Source organism: Varanus komodoensis, unplaced genomic scaffold (genome assembly GCF_004798865.1).
Source record: "Varanus komodoensis strain SLA01 unplaced genomic scaffold, ASM479886v1 scaffold71, whole genome shotgun sequence".
In the NCBI taxonomy this organism is placed as follows: Eukaryota; Metazoa; Chordata; class Lepidosauria; order Squamata; family Varanidae; genus Varanus; species Varanus komodoensis.
Genome location: NW_025336360.1, coordinates 439,384 through 463,469, shown reverse-complemented (window position 1 = coordinate 463,469; position 24,086 = coordinate 439,384). Strand labels below are relative to the sequence as shown.

At 48.2% G+C, this 24,086-nt stretch overlaps 1 protein-coding gene across 10 annotated transcripts in view; it reads right to left on the bottom strand.

Annotated features, from left to right (window-relative positions):
• Positions 1-22,935, bottom strand: part of VPS13D (vacuolar protein sorting 13 homolog D) — a 139,047-nt gene extending 116,112 nt beyond the window's left edge. For 6 of the 10 annotated variants that reach the window (XM_044452254.1, XM_044452259.1, XM_044452260.1 and 3 more), the window contains exons 1-17: positions 22,798-22,934; positions 20,029-20,116; positions 18,449-18,617; positions 16,632-16,706; positions 16,033-16,223; positions 15,127-15,207; positions 14,149-14,265; positions 13,270-13,374; positions 13,028-13,198; positions 12,382-12,482; positions 10,325-10,493; positions 8,854-8,946; positions 7,278-7,488; positions 5,343-5,522; positions 2,650-2,780; positions 1,247-1,316; positions 858-1,022 (exon numbers count right to left, since the gene is read on the bottom strand). In XM_044452254.1, coding sequence (XP_044308189.1) covers positions 858-1,022; positions 1,247-1,316; positions 2,650-2,780; positions 5,343-5,522; positions 7,278-7,488; positions 8,854-8,946; positions 10,325-10,493; positions 12,382-12,482; positions 13,028-13,198; positions 13,270-13,374; positions 14,149-14,265; positions 15,127-15,207; positions 16,033-16,223; positions 16,632-16,706; positions 18,449-18,545 — 1,957 coding nt within the window. In that variant the 5' untranslated portion in view covers positions 18,546-18,617; positions 20,029-20,116; positions 22,798-22,934. Of the gene's footprint in view, positions 1-857; positions 1,023-1,246; positions 1,317-2,649; positions 2,781-5,342; positions 5,523-7,277; positions 7,489-8,853; positions 8,947-10,324; positions 10,494-12,381; positions 12,483-13,027; positions 13,199-13,269; positions 13,375-14,148; positions 14,266-15,126; positions 15,208-16,032; positions 16,224-16,631; positions 16,707-18,448; positions 18,618-20,028; positions 20,117-22,194; positions 22,364-22,797 lie in introns of those variants that run through there. The other 4 variants (XR_006416824.1, XM_044452261.1, XM_044452255.1 and 1 more) reach the window with 3 other exon arrangements.
• Between the last annotated feature and the right edge of the window lie 1,151 nt (positions 22,936-24,086).

The following is a 24,086-nucleotide window of genomic DNA, read 5'->3' as shown; positions in this document are numbered from 1 at the left end:
AGAAAACTAAGATCACGGCATCCGGTTCTCTCACTTCCTGGCAAATAGATGGGGAAGAAATGGAGGTAGTGACAGATTTTATTTTCCTGGGCTCCAAGATCACTGCAGATGGGGACTGCAGCCAAGAAATTAAAAGACGCTTGCTCCTGGGGAGGAAAGCTATGGCAAATCTAGACAGCAGGCTATAAAGCAGAGACATCACCCTGCCAACAAAAGTGCGTATAGTCAAGGCTATGGTTTTCCCAGTTGCAATGTATGGCTGTGAAAGCTGGACCATAAGGAAGGCTGAGCGCCAAAGGACTGAGGCCTTTGAATTGTGATGCTGGAGGAGACTCCTGCAAGTCCCTTGGACAGCAAGGAAATCAAACCGGTCTGTCCTACAGGAGATCGACCCTGACTGCTCCTTGGAAGGCCAGATGCTGAAGATGAAGCTCAAATACTTTGGCCACCTTTTGAGAAGGAAGGACTCCCTGGAGAAGAGCCTGATGCTGGGAACAATTGAGGGCAAAAGAAGAAGGGGACGGCAGAGGATGAGGTGGCTGGATGGGGTCACTGGGGTGGTGGGAGTGGGCTTGGGTGGACTCCGGGGGATGGTGGAGGACAGGGAGGCCTGGAGGAATGTTGTCCAAGGGGTCACGATGGGTTGGACACGACTTTGCGACTAACAACAACTAACTTTCTGCAGCGGATGGAGGCTATCCTGATCAAGTGGCCCTCAGCACATGGTTGTGAATTGCACCACCTGCTTATGAAAAATACCAACTGAGTGCTTTCTGGACCCTGTGCACAGCACAAGAGCAATCGTCTATCGCTGCTTTAGCATGCTAAGTGTGAAGAAACGTATTAAAAGCGCTAACCTGAAGTATGAACCCTTCCTTTGTAGAAAAAATCGGCGACTTTCTTAATGGCTTGTGGGTTGTAAATAATATTCAGGGGTTGAGTGCGGACTTCCAGGCGTCGTTCAAAACTGCTGCGAACTGGGTTTTGCTCGTACAGCATCTCAAACACTGGGACAGCCGGACCTGTGACACCAAAGCCAAGCACAGCAAATGTCAGCGAACGATGCCACTGGCATGAGTGGACGGCCAATAGGGGAAAACGATGCAACCAGCTTAAGCAATAGAAGGATTCATTATTAAAAAATGACATCAATATACTTTAACCAAAGGGGTGTCGTTTTTAAAGTCAAGGGACTGGTATCGATGAAGGGGTGGATTTAAATTGTAGCTAAAAATGAAAATATTACCGGAACTTTGGTTACTCGTGTCAGAAGATGTCTGGAGACCAATGGATGATGCGCAGCCCACTTCTTTTTGCTAAACGGAACAAAAATAAATTGTTACGTATCTCACTAATTTAATACTACATATACACATACAAAACCACCCTCCTCCATTTTGTTGTAATTTCAGTCTTCTTTATATACAAGGGTTCTTCAAAAAGCTTCCACACTTTTTAAAACTCTATTTATTAAGAATATCAAAAACAACTTACATCACTTTTCTACATATTCATCTTCCTTTGTGATGCATTTTTCCCAGCATCATACCAACTTTTTAATGCCATCGGCAAAAAAAAAATCAAAATACATTTATACAATATAAAATATAAACGTGTGGAAACTTTTTGAAGACCCCTCGTAGGGCTGCCCGACGATACAACCAGTGACAAAGTAAAATTCCAGTAATGACAGCTGGAATTCTAAAACAAACAGACGACAGCAAGTCCCCTTGAAATCAATGGGACTTAATTCCAACAAAAACTCATCTCACAAGCCAAGGGCAAAGGGAAAACCCTTTTATATAAATAATGCCTATTGCCACTTTGCAATCTCTTGGGCTTAAGAGAAATCGCTGAGATTCTCAACCCCCCTGTAAGGAACAGAATTAAATTCCTTGGCAGAAGATGAACTGGCTTTCGGAGAATTATGGGAAAGAAATCAGTCTCCAAGCAGTTTGCCAGAGCCAAACCAACACATCTTCTATACGCAGCCAAGCTATTTAGCGTTTGAATATTGCTGAGGCTGAAACCCATCCATCTGGCTAATAGCATTGGGTTTCTTAAATAAGAAACGGCTAATGGACTTAGAGAAGAGCTTTTTCGGGGATGCTGTTTTCAAAGGCACAATTGCACTGATCCTGCCGTTAGAGAACCAACAAGACATTTGTCCAGGCTGGGAGCCATGTGACGAGGCCCCAGCAAACGCATCTCTCAAATAAATCTTGCCTAATCTAATTTCTTTCAGCTTCCCCTGCAGAGGGCAGAGGAAAACTGATTTTTCAGTAGAAGGGAGACTGGTGGCCTTAGAATGGTATAATGCATCAGATGGTGGACTCCATGTTAGAATACGTCCATTTGTATTTAAGATGTCCCAATTGTTGCTGCAGCTGCAACAGACTAGCCAAGCTTCCTCTCTAGGCGTCATCAGCTTGGGAAGAGTTTCTTTTTCAACATCCCTGCCCACACAGACGGAAACGTGACAAGGGGAGGGGTTCCCAGAGTTGTGAGGGACACAGATAGTCAACGCACTAATTTGTGTTGCTGCCACTGCACCACACAGTTACGAGCAGACACAAGATCTCTTCAACAAGCAACGGCTTTAATTACTGAAATCCAAAAAGGTATACACTGTGACGTGATTCAACGTACTGGGTTGGGGAAGACAAGGACAGGAAAGATGGTTCCTTCGGTTGCTAAATCGCGTAGGAACAGGCTGCCAAGCTGAACCTTGAACAGGGAGGAATTCCTGCGAGGAAGCGTTTCGGCCAAGATGGTCACTCCTGCAAAAGAAAACAGAAAGCCCAACCATGTGCTGATTTTGAAATGGAAATTTTAGCTGTCTGGAGCCAAAGGACTCTTACCTCTGATTCTCAAGTGGCACATTTTTCTCCTTCAGAGTTATCCTAGCTGTCCCTGCACGGCCACCGAGATCTACGAGAGAAGCCCGGCTTCAAGTTCTACCTACCTGGAGGCCAGACTGGCGTCCGTAAGATCTACAGTGCCTGGGATTGCTCTCTTTCAAAAAGGTTGCACGCTCCCACTTCCGATTCTCTTCCCAAAGGCAGATAAGGGACTTGTCTTCCACTGAGGCTTTGGGATGGGCGACTATTGTTGCTGAATTCTCTTTATTTTAATTGATGCTGTGTTTTAAGGCACTCTGGGGTTGGATTTTTGTTTTTTGTTTTTTTACAAAAAGCAGATCCTATTTTTATTAGCAGCACCACCATCACATCCAGGCAGTAATTAAGCTGCCCCTAATGGGCCGGGGTCTTATAGCTTCTATACCTTACATGCAAATCATGTCACCCCAGATGAACTTACAGGGGGAAACTCCTGCGCAATTGAGTGGCGGGGGGCAGTCTGGGCTGAGCTATTTTGCTGGCCAGTCGATACAAGTCCAGCTATGAAAGGTCAGCCACAAGGACCTCAATCCATCTTCGACGCGCTGAGGATCCTAGCCACTTCTCCTGCATCTGGCACTGCAGGAGGGGCACCCAGCGCAACTGCCAAGGCTGCTGAGCCAGCCTCGCAAACGAGCCTGCAGGATTTGCCAGCCTTCAGAAGATAAATATTGCCCTGCTGAGGGATGACAGAGAAGGGAGAGAAAGACACATTCCAATGCTGGATGCAAAGCAGGAAGTATATTTTTTTCCTGGCAGCCCTTTTGCTTTCTCATCGATGTAGTATTCCTTGCCCCCACATCCCCCCAAAGGACCAAGTTAAAACAGAGATACAAGAATGGCTTCTACGGGTCGTTTCCTCTCCAAGAGTGACTACGCCCACGTGGCAAGGGAAGGGTGGAACAGGCAGCTCGAGTTGTTACTTCACTGCCCTTTTTATCATGGTTTACAGAGATTCTGCTACTCCTGTTCTTCCCAAAAGTAAAAACAGGAAGGTCTGAGGCACTTCATTTACGATCAGACTGGGATTCCCAAATTACGTATAAGGTAGCTCATTTTTGTGCCTCTGCTATCTGTGGTAGAAAGATGACGATAAATCTATGGAACGCGCTCCCCAGAGAGGTCCGCCTGGCGCCGTCGTTATATGTTTTTCGGCACCAGGCCAAGATCTTTTTATTTAAACAGCATTTTAATTGTTAGCTTATTTATTGATTTTATATCTTTGGCCAGGGAGTTTCCAATTATATTGTTTTTATATGATTATATGTATTTATTTATTGTTGTAAGCCGCCCCGAGGCTTCGGCGAATGGGGCGGCATAGAAGTTTACTAAATAAACAAATAAATTAAGGACAGCAGATTATAGCTATGGTTATCTTATTGCTATGTTTTATCATGTTTGTGGCATGATGTGTTTTATGTATGTGACACACACATATATATAAAATGAGAGAGAGCGAGAGACAGAGAGGTTTGTATTTGTTACTTGTCACCTTGTTTTTAATGCATTTTAATTCTCATTTTAATTGTAGTGGAAGAAAAATTACTTGTTTTAATTTATGTTGACTCACATGGGCTTATGTGGGTCTATGATGTAATAAAATTGAATGAAGGATTGATTGATCGATTGATTGTTATGTCATTTCCTTTAGCAGCAGATGACAAGTAAACCTGCTGGATATAGGCTCCTTCTAAACAAAGGAATTTGGTGGATGGGGGAAATGGCACCGCTTCCATCTGCTGGTTTGCATATGTTCAGCTGAACCAATTACGCCTTGGCAAAAAGTGTCATGACAACAAGGAAGGAGCAGATCAGCAAGACTTGGCAGGGCCAACGTGAAGCAGCACAAGCGCCACAATTTAACAAATCAAACAAAGGGTTTTCAAATATCTTAAGCTGGGTGGAGCAATTCGGGACGGATGTGGTGATGAAAAGGAGCCCATGGATATCTCACCCAACAGGAAGCGTCATTTATTTATTTAGGAAATTTATAGGCCGTCTATCACTGTCATCTCTGAACAGCTTACAGAATTATTCTAAATCCTAAACAAAATAAATTAGCTATTCCACAAACTGAGCAGCAAACTGAACTGACATATTTAAAATAAATTAGATACAGCATATACAATTAAAATTGGTTGATGTCAAAATATTGATCAAATTAAAAGGTCTTGACCTGGCGCCAAGAAGCATACAATGACAGCGCCAGGCAGACCTCTCTGGGGAGGGAGAGTCCACAGTCGGGGCATCACCACAGAGAAGGCCCTCCTCCGAGTACTCTGTCTCCCGACCTCTTTCAAAGAGGGTTCCTGGAGGAGGGCCTCGGCCGCTGATCTTAGGGGGCGGGAGGGCATGCGGGGGAAAAGGCGTTCCTTGCGGCCACAGTGAGATGGCGAAAGAAGCAAAGCTCTAGGAGAGACAAGAAGGCTTTCCCGTCCATACCTGAAAATTCCAGCTGCATGAAAGCCCTCCCAGGGGCCCACAGGGCCCGCTTTTCTGCATGCAGCAAGGTGACGGAGCCACCCTGCAACCGGAGATTTAACTTGGCAAAGACGTGATCCCTCTTGGTGAAGGTATTTATGTCGGAGACATCGGCTGCCGGGTCAAACAGTTCGTCGGCACCTAGTGCAATGAGAGGAAACTGTGTAAGTTGAAAAACACGAATGGACATTTGAAAACAAGGCTGCCAAAGTTCAGCAGAGAGTAGGAGAGTGCAGGATTGTAGCCTTAAGCTGAGCTGGAGCACCGCAGCGGAACCCACTTTTAACGGCCAGGATTAATTGCGCAGTATTCCTGTTTCCTCACAAGGAAGCGAGTCCCTCTCTGGCGAGGAGGACAGGCTTCCGCTGCACAGAAATAAGTGCCACCGTTCATACTGACAGGAGGCTTAGGATCCCCACTGGACTTCTTCCAGGCAGACCACCGGATCCCACCTCTCGTGGAGGCTGATGCAGGGAGGGGGCCTTTGCTTGCCTACCACGTTCCCGATTTTCCCGTAGCTGCGGAGGGCACAATCATCTTCCCAGTCAGGAGGGGGCAGGGGAGCAGCAAACGGGGCAGAGGGGGGAAGGACGAGTTGGTGCCCTTCAGAGAGAGTCACTTTCAGCAACCATCCCTCACTGTGCACGGAGGAATAATGGCCTTCCAGTAAAGGACCACGCATGCACACAGGCTGGAATGCGCGTCTCTGATTCTCTGTTTCCCATTAAAAGTAAGTGACTTGCAGCACGCAAAACGCACACGAGGTGCAGGCTCGACCTCTAAAGAAAACGGAGGGGCCCGTTTCTGTCTCTGCCTCGCTTCCTTCTATCGAGAGGTGGCAGCGTGCCTTCGGGTGCAACTGAAGTTTACGGGCTGCTCGGTGCCGCCCCGGAGAAGCGGATCAAAATGCCGGTCCTTGTTCACATCAAAACTGTGACGCGAACAACCTGCGGCTCTCAGGGGAAACTGAAAGGCCCCTGCAAATCAAGGCCTCTGGAAAGAGCAACCTGCCCATTCTCTGATCACCTGCTGGGTAGGGAGCAAGGAGGAAAGAGAGAAAGGGAGTGTGTGTGTGTGTGTGTGTGTGAGGGAGGGAGATCCCAGCACAACTGTGGCGAGTGACACCGCCTTCAGTCACACCCATCACAGGTACGCAGCCCCACAAGGAAATGCAGCGCTGAACTGGACAAGGGTTCCCTTACCCTTTCATATGAGAAGGAAGGACTCCCTGGAGAAGAGCCTGATGCTGGGAACGATTGACGGCAGAAGGAGGAGGGGGCGGCAGAGGATGAGGTGGCTGGATGGGGTCACTGGGGCAGTCGGCATGAGCTTAGCTGGACTCCGGGGGATGGTGGAGGACAGGAAGGCCTGGGGGAGTGTTGTCCATGGGGTCGCAATGGGTTGGACACGACTTCGCGACTAAGAATAACAACACCCTTCCATAAGGAACCTTACACTGGGGTCGCCCGGGCTGCTGTGCACACTGCCTCTGACCTTCGCAGGGATGTTTGAAGGCACCTGAGCATCTTGCTGCTCCTATGAGGAACGTCCCACCTGCCGGACCGGCAGAAGCGCCTTTGCCCTTCAACAAGGCCTCTGTAACGCTCAGCCAGCGCGTGAGGTGTGGCTCCTGATCACCATCCCAAATCCAGGATGACCTCAGCCAGGTAAGCCTTCTCCCTTTAATTGGCACGTCTGAGATGGAGAGAGGCTAGCGGGGTTTGGTCTTCGCTTAAGGAGCTTAACCAAGACACAGAGCAGACCTTTTTGGGGTAAGGAAAGAGAACCCCTTCCATAGGCTACGCCTGTCCTAGATGGGACTTCAGCACCACGTCCTGCAGGGACAACCTACCACCACCCTGCTCTTCGAGAGAGTCCAAGCTGAGTGTTCCATACCAGTGACGTCTTCTGGCCTCCACTGCTCGGGTGCTTCCGAAAGCAGCCCTTCAAACGTGTCCTTCTCCAGGGCTTCCTTAGACTCGCCGTACCAGCCGCCCCACCCCGGGAACCAGGACTGGAGGTACTGCAGCATCCCGGTGCTGCTGTGGGACTCCGGTTCAGCTTCCGACATTCCCGCCAAAGCATCCGATAAGGGCTCCTTAATGCTCTGTTTGAAATAGGGACATTGATGAAGAAAGACGGAAGGTGAAAAAGCTTGCTACTTTTTTACCCTCTTGATGCGAAATGCAAGGCAACATCTGCAGGAAATGTTTGTCAATGTTGATCAATCCAGCTTCATGAACAAAGGCTATCACTCCAACAATGAACAAAGGTGGGAAGTACTATCACTCCCTTTTGATTTACCCATCCTTTTAAGAATTAGAAATTTTAATTGGGTTTAACATCCACAGTCACTTTTTTTTTGCTTTTGTTTCTGATTTGGTATTATGTTTTTGTTGTTTACGGCGGTCATTTGCTGTAGTTACTAACTGTTACAACTTTTGTTATTATTTGTTGTAGTTACTAATTGTTATAATTTTGTAAGCCGCCCTGGGACGTTTTTCTCATGTAGGACGGGATATAAATGTTTTAAATAAATAAAATAAAATAAAATATAATATAATAAATAAGTACTTCTAGAAAAAGAATCCTAAAACAGGACTGCCAAAAAAAATGGATGCATTCGCATACTCAGTGGAGCCTCAAAGTTTGTGGAAGGGCTAAAAAAAGCTCAAGGAAAAGAAAGCAACACAGACTGCCCAGTGAGGTCTGAGAATGCTGAGCAGCCATGGAATGTGGTAATGCAAAAAAATATAAAAGTTGCCAGCAAAGTGTCTTGTGAGGGACTGGACTGGCCCACTGTAGAAAGACAAGGCTGATTGGCTGGGATCTGAACAGGAAACATCCTGAGTTTTTGATTACGGGTTAAATATATTATTTGCACAGGGCAGCCATTACCCTGTATTAGGATGCCAAAGAAATCCATGATGGCATCCAATGAGCTCGGTTTTATAGGCATCCAAGATGTGGATTCCTTGCCAGACCAGCTTTTTCCAAGTCACATAAACTCGCCAACCTTTTGCTTGTAATGTTGGGAGTGGATTTGCTCGAGTGCACATTTGCAAACCGGAACAAACCTATTTTTGTTCCCAAAACATTACGACACACATTCCATCAGTGAGTGGATGATGGAACAGCAAGTCCCCGGGGAATCTGTGAAACACAGCTGGAATGGATTTAGCAAAATCCATACATCCTTAGACTGAGAATGTGGATACGTTTGACTCTCGCCGCCTACTAGTGTTACGCTGTTGTCTTTGTCACACTGTACACTTTACTGCAGAGATGAGATTAAAACTTTATATTTACGAAATTATCAATTCTGGATTTTTTCATGTTCATGGGTCACATTTCCTAATTCTATCCAGGTAGGCTGCCCACTTCTTTTACATTATGTGTTTCTTTTAGTCATTAAGAAATAGCACCAAACCAGTAGGAGATACTAAACCTTGAATTTCCTCAGTTTTCTCACCTCAGCCAGTTCCCAAAATCTGTTGAAAACAACCTCGCGCAAGATTTTCAGCTCCTCGACTGTTTGTTCATCCTCAATGCGCTCCATCTCTCTCTACACGGAGAAAGAGAAACTTTGGTAAATGGTTAAGACTGGGAAATGCTGGCAACTGTGGGACTTTAATCTGTTTAACCATGCATAAGACTTCTCCTCAACCCTTATCCTAAATGTAGACACGGCAAGAATCGTCCCTGGAAAGCACAGCATCGATCCCACGTGGAGAAAGCAGCAGCCTGGCTTGGATGCAGTGAACTCAGCCCTGCGTGAGTCGACCCTGGAGCTTTGCAATACCCTGTCCCTCGTAGGCTGTGTTTACCAGGACCTGAAACAAGCTTCAGAGCCATACTTTCAGGTCCTGAGAACTCCCAAGTTTAATATAATTGGAACGTATGGTTAATCCTGTCCTTCACTGCAGCATGCAAAGAAGGGAGCAGAGAGAGAAAAGCACAGCAGAACAAAAGGTTCGTGCAGATGTCAACCTAACAAACCTGAGGAAAGTTATATCAAAACTAGGCCAATGCTAATAATACACAAGGAATGCAAGCAGTCAGCGTGAGCAAACCGGGCCACTGTGCACCCATAAAGGCAGACACCCTGTGCAAATGTTTCCAAGCCACAAGGAACTATAATTGGGGGCAAATGAAAGTGAGGAGAGGGGAAAAGATTTTCCTTTTGCAAGCTCTGTAAAGTCCCACTGCCTTTTCAGTCTATCCATCCTGCCCATTCATTAAGTCCATTCGGAATGCTGTCCTGTCCCCACCTGAATTCATTTTACAGCTTCTCTGTGCTCCCGTCCCTGGGGAACACAGAGTGCCAATTGCCCTGCGGGAAAAGAACATGGGATGCTGGTGCTTCTTTAGACAAAGCTGGCTGCTTTCCTTTTAGGTTTGCAGTCCTTGTGATTTGTAAATGCTTCAGGCACTCAAAGGACTAGAGTCAAAATACTACTAAGCAAGAACAATTAAAGTAGCCAAGATCTAATTGACTAATAATCCTAGCCAAACAGAAAAAAATTCATTATTTTTTATAAATAATGAACTCATTGTATAGGAATCCAAGGCAGGTTGCTTACTCTTCTTCTCCAATTTATCCTCACAACAATCCGAAGAACTAGGTTTAAAAGTGACATTGAACCAGCAGCCAATCCAACTGCAAGCAAAGTTAGTGTGTGTGTGCACAGGGAGAATTTTGATTCCTCTGAGAACATAATTTTGGCACTGGACGTGTTAATTTGCAACAGTTCGGGTCTGCATTACTTATAACAAACTGAATATTTCATTCACGCAAGCAAACATCTTGCAAGCAAAAATATCTCAAACAAAGGTGAGTTCAAAAGCTGATTTCGAACGGAAAGAACACTTCGCCCACAAATGCTACAATTTGAAGCTATTTATCGTCACCTAACACAGTAGGTATCGCCCCTGCGACTTACCTGCTCCTCCTCAGACAGTGGCACTTCTCTCAGCTTCTTGTAATAAATGTCTGTGTACGATACAGCATCTCGGGCCCGATGCAACACAAACTCCCAGGATGAACGCCCCCTCTTCTCTCTGATCTCTGAAATGTGGGCATTCAGAGCAAAACGCCACCATTCTCGGCAGCTGCAAAATGAAAAGCAGATGCATTTCCACTTTGTAATTATAGCCAGGCTAAGGTACAATCCAGAAAGGTGAGAAATACAGCAGCCTTAAGTGCTGTGATAGCAGCAGCCGGCAGCAGTGGGTTGTGCCAACTTCCCAGGCATTGTGGACTTCAATCCAAATTCTTCTTCTGCGCTTGTGATAAAGAAAAAAAGATGCGCTGTGTCGCCAATTCGTACTTGGTCCCTTTGAGATGTTTGGGACGACAACCCCCAGTAATGGTGAATGGAGGCCAGCCTGGCTGGGTCTGAGCAATCCCCCAGTCCAACTTCAGGAGAGGACCAGGCGGGAGGAAGTCTGGGCCAGGACTGGAGCCGGCGGGATTCCAATCCTCACTCAGCCATGTAGCTAAGACTGTCCCAGAGTCATCCCCTAAGCTTCTTGGAGAAAGATAAATATGGGACCACAGGTATTGTGGATCCTTAGCCAAACAGAAAGCCCAAAGCATCTCCAGAGGGAAGAAACAAATCCTGCTCATTCTGATGCTTCATCTGGGCGCCCTCTTCACAATCCACAAGAACAGCTGCTGTTATTGGAGAACACCAAGCTGGGCAGAAGGATTATAAATGTTTTTGTTTGTTTGTTTTTGTTTTTTGTGAGCCGCCCCGAGGCTTTGTTGCGATGGGGGCGGCATAGAAATGTTTTAAATAAATAAATATAGTGCTGTGCTTCCTGCAAAAAGCTGTTTGGGGTGAAAAAAAGGTGCACATGGCCTGGAGTGACAGTGACCAAAGCCGTGGTCATTCCGTGTCTCAAAAAGGAAGCAGGACCGGCTGCTCCAGAACTATCTGGGAGCCAGCGAGCAATGGGAAAGAAAGGACTGGAGGAAGAGGAGGCTGCGATGGAAAATAACCATTTCTTTTGATGTCAGAGAGTGTGACAACAACAAGGAGAACGATTCGGGGACATCCAACAGACAAAGCGTTGAAAGACATTTTTAAAAGAGTTCTGAAAAAAGTACCAGTAAAAACACAAGTAAAAACAGGGGAATTCTCCCACGAAATGTAAGGCAGTGGATTCCCCTGCTCTCCCCACCGACCTGCACAAAAGAGCACGGGAGCCTCAAACACTGGCCCCCGGGCTCCAAGGACCCAGCAAGGCCTGTGCGTCTAAATGCTGGGGTGGGCATTCCCTCCATCCCCCCATATTCGGAAAAGTGGAGGAAGTGGACTTTTCCCCTTCCCACATGCCAGGACCACCCAACCCTTGTTATTTCCCCCTGATTTTAATGATCAATTTGGTTTTATTCTGGGTTTTTATTATTGAGGTTGGATGCAGTGCCTTGTTTTATTATATATTTTGGGGTTTTTTTCTTTTTCTTGTAAGCTGTCCTGAGACACTTGTAGTGGACAGCCTATGAAAGCTCATAATAAATAAACAAACCAGCCCCATTGTGTAGCCCTGCCTCGACCCATGTGGCCCAACGAGGGGAGGTTTCAGGAGGAAGAAAGGGCAAATATCTCGCCTTCCACTCTGCCCCTGCACCCCAAAGCAGCTCTCTCTGTAGCCCTGATGGATGGCAAACAGAACCCTCAACAGAACCGTTCCTCCTGGCCACTGGAGATTTAATCCAATTTAGCAGCCGCACGTCCGCAGTGCCATGGCCCGATGGTTTGAGTTCACGGGTGTGGCAAAACCAGAGAGAAGCAGCATCCTGCCTATACGGTCAGGATAAGAATATGAAAACAGCAGACCTCCCCCAAATTTTAGTTCTGAATTACAAGCAATGGCCAGAATAATCTACAGTGAAGTACAAATTTAATCTGCAGCTCAAAGACACGTTCTCGCATCAACAGCACCTCCTTGGGATTCAGAACTGAACATCTGGCCAGGAAAAAAGAGGCCGTACTTAGCAGTGACCGTGACCTTCGGCTTCCACCTTCTGAACTTGACCTGCCGCTCCTTCCGTTCCAGCTCCTTCAAGAAGTCCATGATCTGCCGGTACTGAGTCTGTGTGAATAAGACCACGTGCCACCATTAGAAACTCGTCTGGCATGAATTGTCCATTCATTTCAGCAATGTGCATGACGCATTAGTACGTGCATCTGAAGGAAGGCAAGCCAGGAGAAGGCAAGCCAGCTTTGGATAACTGTTCAGGGTGTCTAGTAGGGCTGGTTTCAGTCCTCTCCTAATTATGGAGTCTGCCTGTGCCACGGCACCCATACACTGAGCTGGCAGCGTCATCCAGCTTTCCGCCACAACCAAGTCTCTTGTTGTGCCACCACCAGCTCAGACCAGCTCGTAGTGAAGCTGAAATGTGTTCCCCCCTTTCTTCTCCAGCGTGCATCACTCGATACTTGTCCACAAGCCTCACTGTCCCTTTTTCTTTCGGCCAGCCTAAAGAAGGGGGTGTTGTCACCCAGCCTGGCCACCTCACTGCCCATTCCGAACTCCAGATCCTTTCTTGCCCAGAGCGCAGCAACAGTGTGATCCACCACATTGATTCCACGTGCAAACACTCTGTGAGGAGAACATCTGCCTTGAGCAGCTCTTACCTGGGAAAGTTTCAGTGGAATGGTCTCGAGTTGGATATCAAACTCAAGCCGGGGAGAGTTGCGCGATCTTAAGGGCTCCTTGGAGCAGTTCCTCTTGAGAAGGGCCGAGGTGCGCACGGGCTCCATGATGTAGTCGTGCTCACGGCTCTCCATGCTCCTGTCCATGGCTTCCTGGAATTCATAACCGTGTCAGTTCCAGGCAGACGAACACGACGTCCTGCACAGGCAATGGCTGCTCCTACCTGCAGCTCCCCAGGTGGCAAGTCTCCCAGTAAAGCACAGTCGGTGTCCCAGTAGATGCTGAAGTCAGAGATATCCAGCTGCTTTTTCTTCATCAGCTCCTCCACCTTTGAACGAGAAGAACGGCGCTGAACCGCAATCCAGGCCTGCCACACTGCACTGAATGACCCATGTCCTTAGCCTGAGTGCAGCACTAGCGGGGAGGGAAGGCGTATTCACAACACTTATTTAATTCCTGCATTTCCCAACAGCCAAAGCTCTCTGGGCTGTTCTCAACAGTACATAAAAAAAAAAAAAAGCAACACAAAATACATCACTAAAACACATTAAAACAGCATCAAGGCTGACAATTTAACCTTTAATCTCGGTCAAACTCTGTCTCTTACTGCCCTGCTCCCTTTCACAAACACACAGAGTAACTTGCCAAGCACCAAAGAAGTCCATGATGCGGCTTCTAGGATGCCAACAGTGTTGGAAGGAGCCAGCGCCTCGTCAGCTGAACGCCGTAACTTTTAAGGGAGACCAGCCTGCAGGCCAGTCCTCCCACCACCTCCCTGGACAAGGAACCTGCTTCTTGTACTCTCATAAAGAGCAAGGACAAAACACATGGTGGTTACAGAGCAACCACCATGCAGTACAGGAGGGCCGTACATCTAGCACATCTAACCTCGGGACATTCTCTTGCCACACTTCCCTCCTCCTGCTCAATAGCCAAGCACCCTGCAACCCCACCCGTTCCCAGAATGCACTGCTCCTCCCCTCAAATACATTCCAGCCATGTGCATGGCAGATCCAGGAAACTCTTCGCCTTCACACGGCCTTTAGCGGGACACAAACCTTGGCTGGTGCGATTCTCTTGCGCCCTCTGAGCTTATACTCACCGGCTCATTGACCGCATTTTGCACAGATACATTTTTTATGCAGACTCCGAAGGCAAACGGCTGCGAAGGGTTCGTGATGCCATCTTCGAACCTCAGGTGGACATCCTGAATATTTAACTGAAGAGGAGAAAGAAGTGAGACGCGGGGGAGATCTTTTTAATCTGTCTGTCTGAAATAAATTCACAGGTGCCAGTGAATCACCAAGCACTTTTTAAAAAGTATTAACCACATAGACAGATTATGATCTTATTCCGGGACTGCTGGTTGATCCCCAAACATGACCAGTTTACATTCCCGCATACAATTATGCCTTGTGTTCCCAGCAGCAGCATTCTTTGCCGTCCCTCAGAATGCATGAACGGTGAACTCACCCTTGTGGACAGTGGCCCACACATTCTCCAAGCCCATCAAGCCCCAATTCTCCTCCCTCACTCAGAACTGGGAAAGGGGTTTCACCAGTAAACCTTATTATAACTGCGGGCCTGTGTAGGCTCCCATTCCAGCGCCCAAAGAAACCTGGGGAAGTAACAAACCCGCCACAGTGAGCAAAATTATAAACTCTTCCTCCCATAGCTTCCTTCTCTGCCTCTTCGAATTCTCCTATCCGGCCTTCCCACCCTTCCCCTCTGCTTTTGGCACACCGGTTCATGCGTCTTGCACCAACGCCACACCCAACACAACCGGGATGTGACTGTGCCTACAGACAGAGAAGGCTGGAATGTGACATGTGGGTTGCAGGAACTTTAGGAAGTTGTAGTCCACAAATGCGATGGATCTGTTGCTTAGGTACCCCACAGTCATCCACGCCTGCTCAGAAAGATTCCTCCTCTACACACCGCACTGGTTACGACAACTCGAGACCAGATTCGTAGGGGTGGAAGTTTTTTTCCTGAGCTCACCAAGAGCTGCAGACAGGGGGAAGGAGGCTATAAATATCTTAGAAAACAAGGGAGAAGACCGCCCATCCAGCCAGCTTACTTCGATGTTCTCGACAATCCTTGCCACAACGGAAGCGGTCACTGAATACCAGTAGGACTCTGCGACCTGTTCCCGTTCTTTCTGAAAAGAGAGAGAGGAAAAGCTTCTATCTTGAGTGGGAAGAAGAGGAAGGAGACGCCACTGGGGAACGGTTTAATGAGCTGAGCTTCAGAAAAAGCGAGAATGCCAGATCATTTGCAGGCCCTTAAAGAATAGCCAACTACTCATCATCTTGGAAAGATTCCACAGTTCTATAGTAAGCACAGTGAGCAGGAATCGTAGAGAGAGACACCATCAGAAAATAGCAGCCCATTAAGATCTACAGAAGGCCTTTGCTCTTGGCAACGTCCATATTGGGAAGCACCCACCATCTACAAGCTCAGCACACAGCGGAGGAGATGAAGAAAAAGCCAAGCTGCCCGCCAAGCCTTAAAGCCGGATGCTTCACAGGTGCCGGTGCTCCAGTTTGGATACAACCTCTGCACAGAAAAGTGTACGCACTGCATATACCCCAGACGAATGCGCTTGTTCCACCACATGCGTGAGCAACGGGAACTGCAAGTGCCCGATGTGTACAAGCAACCCACAGACACCTGTTCCTCAAAGAATGCGAGACGCATTTGAGAAATAAGGCAAAATAAAGCTATACAGGCATCTTCCTTTCCTTCCTGGATTTTAACTGCGGTACTTAATCACCCTGAAGGCCCCTGCTCAGTTGAAGTGCTTGACTTCTTCTTAAAACTGTAAAACTAACGCTCTGTTTGCAGCCTACAAATAAAAGCCAACCTACTTCCTCTGTTTTCGAAGAAAGAATTGGATGATCTCAAGACGTTCAGAACAAGAAATCAGATCTGAGGTTGCAATGCAATCCGTTTCCCACATCATAAAAGCTCCTAAATGACTCACTTTCCATTTTTGTTCCAATGCTAACAAAATTGCTTTCTTGCTTTCTCTTTCCAAGAGGCTCTCCCTTTCTTCATCAAAATCCTCTTGCTTTCCCGGTGAGCCAATAAGGTGCAATTTTGACACAGAGATCACCCAGGGATCAATGTGGGGACGATAGAACGGTATCTGCAGTGTTATCTTGCCAATGAAGCCTACAATTGTCAAGGAGAACAACATCAGCACACACGGAGACATTTCCCCAATACACTGCTCCTCGCTCAAGCAGAAGCTCCCAAATGCGAACGCTCGTTCAGGCACTTCAGTGGTGTGGGATCCCCGGGGAGCATTTCGCGGATCCCTGTCAAGCGCCTGCAGAGCCCAAGATCGAGGCTGTGACATGCATATGCCGCACATGCAGGCACGGACATTCAGGGCAAACAGCACAGTTGCAAAATGAGCACTCATGCTGTTGCTGTCGCAAAAGTCAATTTACTTTTAAGGCCCACCCAAAACCAGTCTCTCGCTAAAAGAATCTTTCTGGTAAGATGCTCCGCTAGCCCGTGGACTACTGTGGAAGCACAAACAAACCCTCCTCTTTAGGCGCCCTTCCCAATACATACCAGCTCTGACTTCAAACGGCAACAATTCCTTCAAGGCATCTTTCTTTAATGGTAAGTTTTCCAACTCGACTGCCCCTGCAGGAAGAAGAAACAATAAAACAAAATGTCTTTGCGGAGATGTCTTTTATATTTTTATATTTTTTATATCTTTTATCTTTTTATTTATTTTATTTTATATTGTTAATTTTAATGTTATATTGTTATTTTTGTATTTTATTGTGTTTGTAAGCCGCCCCGAAGCTTTGGCAAGGGGCGGCATAGAAATGTTATGATGATGATGATGATGATGATGATGATGATGATGATGATGATGTCTTTGTGGGCAAGTCATTTCGTCATGGTGCAAGGAAGGGAAGTGATGGAAAACATCATCACTTGATCCCCTTTCTAGCCAAGATCCTACAAAAACGCCAGTAGGTCTCAGGGATACCGACACCCCCAGCGTGTCAAAGGTATCTTTTACACTTGTATTCTGCCCTCTTTCCAAGCAGTTCAGAGCGACGTTACTGACTATCGATGTCACAAAATCCTAGCCCAGCACTGATTAGAATCCTGGCTTATTGGTACCGAGGAAATGAGTTGGGATGGACTATGAAATCACGCCTTCTCGGCTTGCCTGACAGCAGGACTGGCTAAAGGAGAAGAGTGTGGCATTACTCAAGAGTCAGGAACGCTTGCCAGCTTTCTAATCATGGTTTAAAGGTGGTTTGTGAATCCTGGTACATTAGAGGTACAAGCCAAGATCTGGGTTCTGCTATCTACCCTGGTAAGTTCCAGATCCGTTTTGCTACTCTTGTTTGAAGGGACTCAAGCGGGATTGCCTAGCTGCAAGTTCTGGAACGTTTGCTCATTACCAATAAACCAACGTTGCGAAGAACAGCTTCACATTTGCTCCAAACACGCCCTTAGAGCAACTCTCACGGGTAAGTTAGGCCAAAAGGTCATAAATTGCCCAAATCGGAAACCTGGGCCTATTTTTTCTACATCCTAACTATAGTTCTATACTTAATTGTTATGTACCATCAAATCATCTCCAACTTATGTGCCATCAAGTCATCTCCAACAGGGAATCTCCAGCTCTTCAGTGAGCCAACACGGCTGAGTGAACGGTATACAAAGATGTTCACAAATAAATTATAAATAGATTGTGGCATGTCCTGTCCATTACAGCCCTGCTCAGCATTGGCAAATTCAAGTCTGTGGCTTCCCTATTGGGGTTTGTCCATCTCATACAAACAGAGCAAGTCAGAAGGGACCTCCCAGGCCATCTAGTCCGACCCCCGGCTCCAGCCGGCATATTAAGTCTTCCCTCTCTTCTTCTGCCTGCGACTTTCCCGGGCTGGTAGCCTTGCTGTCCCACGATCTGGCCAAAGTATGACAGCCTCAGCTTTGTCCTACTTGCTTCTGAGTAAACTGAAATTTTCCACAATTTCAGCTTCTTGATTGCTAACAGTTCAGTTCTGCAATTCTTCTAGAGTCATGAGTTCCGATGTCTTAATATCCAGCTGCACTCGCTCCTTTCAGGTTCATCATTTGCAGTTGCTCTCTGCTAGGAATACGCTCTCTATATTACTGTGTATCTATAAATCTACACTAGCGGAACGTTGTTTTTCCTAAATCATCCAGAGTTTTCATATCCTGTTTTACCAGTCAGTTGTCATTCAACACTTGCTTGATTAAAACAAGGAGGGGGAAACTGAACATGAAGGGCTAAGCACAGTGGGGTGGGGAGGAACCCAACACAGGCATAAATTATGTCAGGCCTGCAAATGACTCCCTGGAAGAATGAGCTTGTTGGCAGCATCTGTGCATCTTACCTTTGAGCAGTGCTACAGAGAGCTGGTCTGTGTTCAGGTTACTGACATATTTGCCAAGGTAGTTGTTGAGGACCCAGGCTACCAACCCTTCCAACATGGCTGCTCCTCAAGAAGTGGGAGGTAAAGACCTGTCATGCCTGGTTGCTCTCTTCCATAGTTTAAGGATGGTCTAGACAAAAGACAGAAGGGAAGAACTTAGAGAAACACGTCCCGTGGTCAGCAAGCAGCCTTCGGGACTAAAAAACTACACCCACCCACCCCGCAGGGTCCCTTCCAACACACCTTCCCCAGCTGGCTTTATTTAATATGCTTGCCTTTAGTCAATTTTAGTCAGGGTCGATTTTAATCTCTTGTAAACCACCCAGAATCTATGGGATGGAGCGATGCATTAAAAAAAAAAAGGAAGCAAGTTGAGCAGCAGCTGCAGTAGTTTGCCCCTTAACAATTCACCCATCAGGTTCTTCCCTTACGAAGCCAATAAACTGGGTAGCTAGACGAAGCCGGTTTGTTCAGTTACTGCTGCAGTACCCTGTATTTTGCGTTGCCCTTGAAGACGACTCTGAAGCTTCAGTTAACGCAAAATGAGGTGGCTGGAACCAGCACCAGCACCAGCACGGATGGCTGGAGTCACGTCATTCCAATCTAAAAAGAGTGGGAGCGACTGCCTATCTGATTCCAAAGCTGATTGAAGCCCCTGGCACGTACCCCTGAAGCCCTAAATGGCCAAGAATGCAAATACTGGAAGGAGAGACACAGCCATCTGCTGCATCAGTCCGCCATGTTTTCGGACAGTCAGGGGAGATGCCCTCTCCATGGTACAGCTCATGCCAAAGAGAGAGAGAGAGAACCCCTTCCATGGTGCCTTCGCAACTGTGGAATACTATCCCCACAGGGATGCAACCGGCACCAAAGTTGTCTTCTTTTCAGTGCCAAATGAAATCTCACTTTTTTACCTAGACATTTTAAGACAGTTCAGACTGGTCGATGTAACTTATTAGGTATTCCCTGCCTGTTATTGCTCGATCGTTTCATTGAATTATTGATTATATGTACACTGTACTTTTTTCCTGCAACGAGCCCAAGGCAGCTTACTTAATCTGATCTCCTCAGTCCCAGCTCAAGACTCTCAGCTTTCCTGACAGATTAAAACGCCGTCCACCCCTAGCCAGCCAATGGACACCTGGAGGCAGCTGGGCTGGGGAAAACATGCATACTGCATGAGGAGCTTGGGTTACATTCTGCGAGCTGCCTTGGTATCATCTGAAGAGCAGCAGTAAACGATGTTAAACAAACAGACCCGGCATGTCTGTCTGAAAGCATGGGAGCTCATTGCATCAGTGCTGAAGCTAAGCCTCCATGCGCTTCTGTGCTGCTCTCCAGGTCTCTTCCCCTCTGTCCTCGCCTTCTCCTTTTCCCATCTGCCACTCTTTGCAGACCTGCTCTCTACAAACTGCTAATCCTTCAACTAGCGATGGAAACAAGCCTCTTTTCATTTTAGGGTGCAGTGGGGAAAGGCTTTGGTCAAATTTGGAGCTATGCTCTTTAGATCTGATAGGTTTATAAAACAAAGCATTGCTTACCGATACTCTATCCTGACCTTGTCCAGGTCTCAGCTGCTCTCTGGCACGGATTCAGCCTTGTGCAGTGGTGAGTGCAAAACACAGGAGCCTAAATTTAGAAAGATGTGAGGGAAAAGATGTGAGGCCTTCGCGACAGGACGGCCTATAAATATTCTAAATAAATATATAAATAAAAATAAAATAAAATCTATTTTGAAGAACTGCTGGAGAGGCAGTATAAATAATCAAGACTGGCTCTTTTAGTGAGAACGAGCGTGCTCCCAATGGTACACACTTCAACTGCAAGGGGGTTGTCTTCCACATTTATGCAGGGGAGCTGGGGCGGGGATTTAATGGCCGTAGCACACGTAATACGGGGCGGGGAAGAAAGGCGCTTTGCCAGCTGCCCTGTAGTCCTTCTCTGGCATTCTGAGCTATGTTGTGTGCCTGCACTTGCCCAGTGTAAGGAACACTGCCTGGCTTGCTTTTAGTGCAATCTGCCTGGCTCACCCAGCCAGCCACATTCTCCAGGCCCACGGACATACAACATCCTCTCCCAACCAGCCAGGAACCAGATCATGGCCAATGCCATGAGCTTTCTGAAAAGTTGTCCAATTTCCCAATGTCCTAAATAGATTTGGGTCCAATTTCGCTTGTGTTACTTAGGGTACAATCTTTTGGCTGGCTGGGGAATGCTGGGAGCTGCACTTTTTCCCTGAGAGCATGCACACATAGTTTATGCTATGTTAGAAGCTATGTGCTGTGCATATCTCAAACAGCCAAGTTAGTGCAATACTCCGAACGAGGGCTTATGTTTGCAGAACCACCTCTGTCCACAACACACGAATGATGTCACTGCCATGTCACAAGATCCAAGGTCACTAGTCAGGCCCAGTGCAAAGTCAGATTAGTTCCACAAACGTCTAAGAAATTAATTAAGGAGGCTTTGGCTACACCACCGACTGACTGACTGCTGGAGAGCACCCCGATTGCACCTTTACGGGAGAAGTTTTGACCTGCCTCAGCTCTGGCACTGCTTACACAATCTTCCAATTACTAATTATGGGATACAGTGGCAAGTCCCTTGTGTTTTGCAATGGGAGTTTCATTACTTTTTAAGATAGAGATCGGTCAAGTCCAATTAAACAGCTGTTATATACATTTCAAAAGAGGTGTGCCAGGCAACATACAGGTTTGCTCAAAAGCCTCCCTTGGGCACATACTAAGAATGTAAATGCAGCCTAACGCATCGAGCGAAGGTCTATGCAGCCGAGGACCTTGCCTTCCCATAGCACCTGTTTGCACAGGCAAAACTCTTATGCCCAGCAACCGGTATTCCAACACGCGCTGAAGGCAGGATATGGCCCCCGAGACTAGCCATCAACTAGCTGCAAAGCTTTTTGGATTCAGCTCAGTATTTGCTTCCTTCCTTGTGCAAGCATCCAAAACACTTGGCATATGCATGCCATCGCCACAGCAATCCTTATAAAAGCATCATTTCCACCCAAATGCAGACTTGGAAGCAGGTGGCGAGGCAAGAAAAAGAACTAGCAGAAGTTCACAACAACAGAGTGTGTGTCCCATGTAGACAGAGAACTTTGGACTGGAAAAGGAAGAGCAGGAGGCCGAAGGGGGGCCAGAAGACACTCTATTTCTCATAAAGTATATACACAATCTAGTCAAAAGGGTAAAAAGATCCTAATGGAAAGGGTGTGGCCCATTTTCAACTGATAAGCTGCAAAAGGCATGAAGATTATGTTTTTCCACAATAAAAAGTACCATGTGAATTGCAGCTATCCTTCCAGCTGCAATGAGACAGCATCAGGTGACTTTGAGCAATTCGGTCACGGCCAGCCTAAGCTACCTGGCAAGGTGAGGATAAAACAGAGGAGTACCACCTAAGCGGCACAGTTTTCTTGCAAGAGAAAAAAAGTGGGATATAAATGTATTAAAATAGTATTGGCAAGGGGACAGAAGAGATTGGGAGAGCGTGTCAATACTGGGTCACCACACGGGGCTGTGGCAACATAAGCAACATCCAGCAGGAGCAAGCGCTGTGCCCATTCTACAACTTCTGCCCTGGCTGGGGTGGGTGGAAGAAGGTAACAGCCCCAGCCTCGCAGGGCTGCTGCAAGCGGACCGAAGAAGAGCCCCATTAGATCAAATCAAGGTTCACCTGGTCCATACCTGGCTGCAACTCCAAGGTAATGTACGCGGATGCCACTGCACAGCCACTCCCGAGTCAAGGGGCAAACCACCCAAGGCCAGTGAAAGCACCCTGCCGGGGGGGAGCTAGGCAGGCGGGCTGACCCAAGCACCGGGCCGGGCCCTGGGAGGCCTGGCTTCTGATCTGCTCTTCGCCATGAAGCTCCCGGGGGCCTCGGGGGAGTCACGCCCCTTCAGCCCGTCCCACCTTATAGGGTGGCTGGGCGGGTCAAATGGAGAGGAGGTGGATTCTGAAAGCTACTTTCGCAGGGCAGGAAAGCTACACGAGAAGGACCCCGATGGAGAGGGGGAGAAGTAGGAAAGGGGATTCCTATCAGCCAACCTCGCAGGGAGGCTCTGCAAGCCGCCCGAGGTTCCTCGCAGGAGGAAACGCCGGAAGAAAGGACCTGTGCGTGCATATATATAAAATAAACAAAGTCGCCCAGAGAAGGGGCAGGCAACCTGATGCCCCCGGGACCTTGGCCGTGCTCGCCGGGGATGATGGGAGCTGTCACCCCAAGCAGCTGGCGCGACTCCCCCGCGGGACCCCAGGAAAGCAGCGCGGGGAGGGGCGGGGCGGCCTACCTCGCAGGGCCGTCGTGGCCGCGGCGGAGAGCCCCCGCCGTCCTCCCAGGGGCGCTGCGCGGGGGCGCCGAGGAGGGTCGCTGCTCTGGGCGCGGGCGGCGCTTCCGGGAGGGGCCCCCGCTCGCCTCGCCTCGCCTCGCCTGCCGGTGCCGCGCGCGTCCGCCGCCCGTCGCGAGCCAGCCGGCCTGCGCAGCCGCCGTGCGTCAGGGCGAGCGCCGAGCGCAGGCGCAGGCCAAGGCCAGGCCGGCGAGCCGAGCGCCGAGCCACCCACCGGGGGCGGGGCGTCAGTGGAGTCGGGCCCCGCCCCCCGCCCCGCCCCGCCCCGCCCGCCGGGGCTCGGAGTCCCGCCAGCGCCGCGCGTAGACGGCGAGGGGGCCGTGGGGGCCGACTCGGGGGAGCATGGGCCTCGGGGGCCAGCTGGGCGGGGAGCATGGGCCTCGGGGGGGAGCATGGGCCTTGGGGGCCAGCGAGGTGGGAAACCTGACCTCAGAGATGGGGAACGGGGGCCGTCCAGTGGAGGAGAATGGAGAGGCCAGGATTTTATTTCTCCCAGCCTGCCTCCCCTCCTGTTCTCAAGCACCCTCCTCAGATGGACTATTTGGCTCATCTAGTGAAATACCAAAGAGCAGAGTGTGGGAAAACACGCTCGGCTCCACTACTTCTCCTGCCTTATCAGTTTCATGCAGGCAGACCGTACAGATCTCAGACTTCTGCAGAGCAGCAGCGCTGCAATCCTCGCCCTTGGACAGGTGAGGTTCCCAAGACCCTTCAGGTCCCCTTGCCTTAGGCTGAGAAGGGCTTTAGAGGTCAAAACCAGCACTTCAGATTCCATGTGTATGTGAAATAGGATCCTAGTGCCCATGCCCAGTCGCAGCTGCATTATCTGCTGTTTCCAGTCTTCAGTGGCATGTGACGCTGTTGTGTGGGACAGACAACTTAGGTCAAGCTTTTTCTGTCCCAATACCGATGGAGTACCATCTTAAGCTAAGCCAGCACTAACCTGATTGGCTTTTGAGCCAACTAGGTATATATAAATGATAATATTAAATGGCACCTTCTTTCTGATGCTCCACAGCAACCGAGCCTCTGACAGGAAGGTAGCATATAACCATCAGGACTAGGAGCCACTGATAGCCTTCCCCCTTTAAAGCCACCAAAGTGGCGGGCCATCACATCCTGTGGCAGTGAGTTCCAGAGTTTCACAACACCTGTGTAAACAAGTAACCTTCCAGCTTCGTTGGAGGACCCAGGGTTCTAATGTGAGGGGAGGAAAACATTTCCCTATCTGC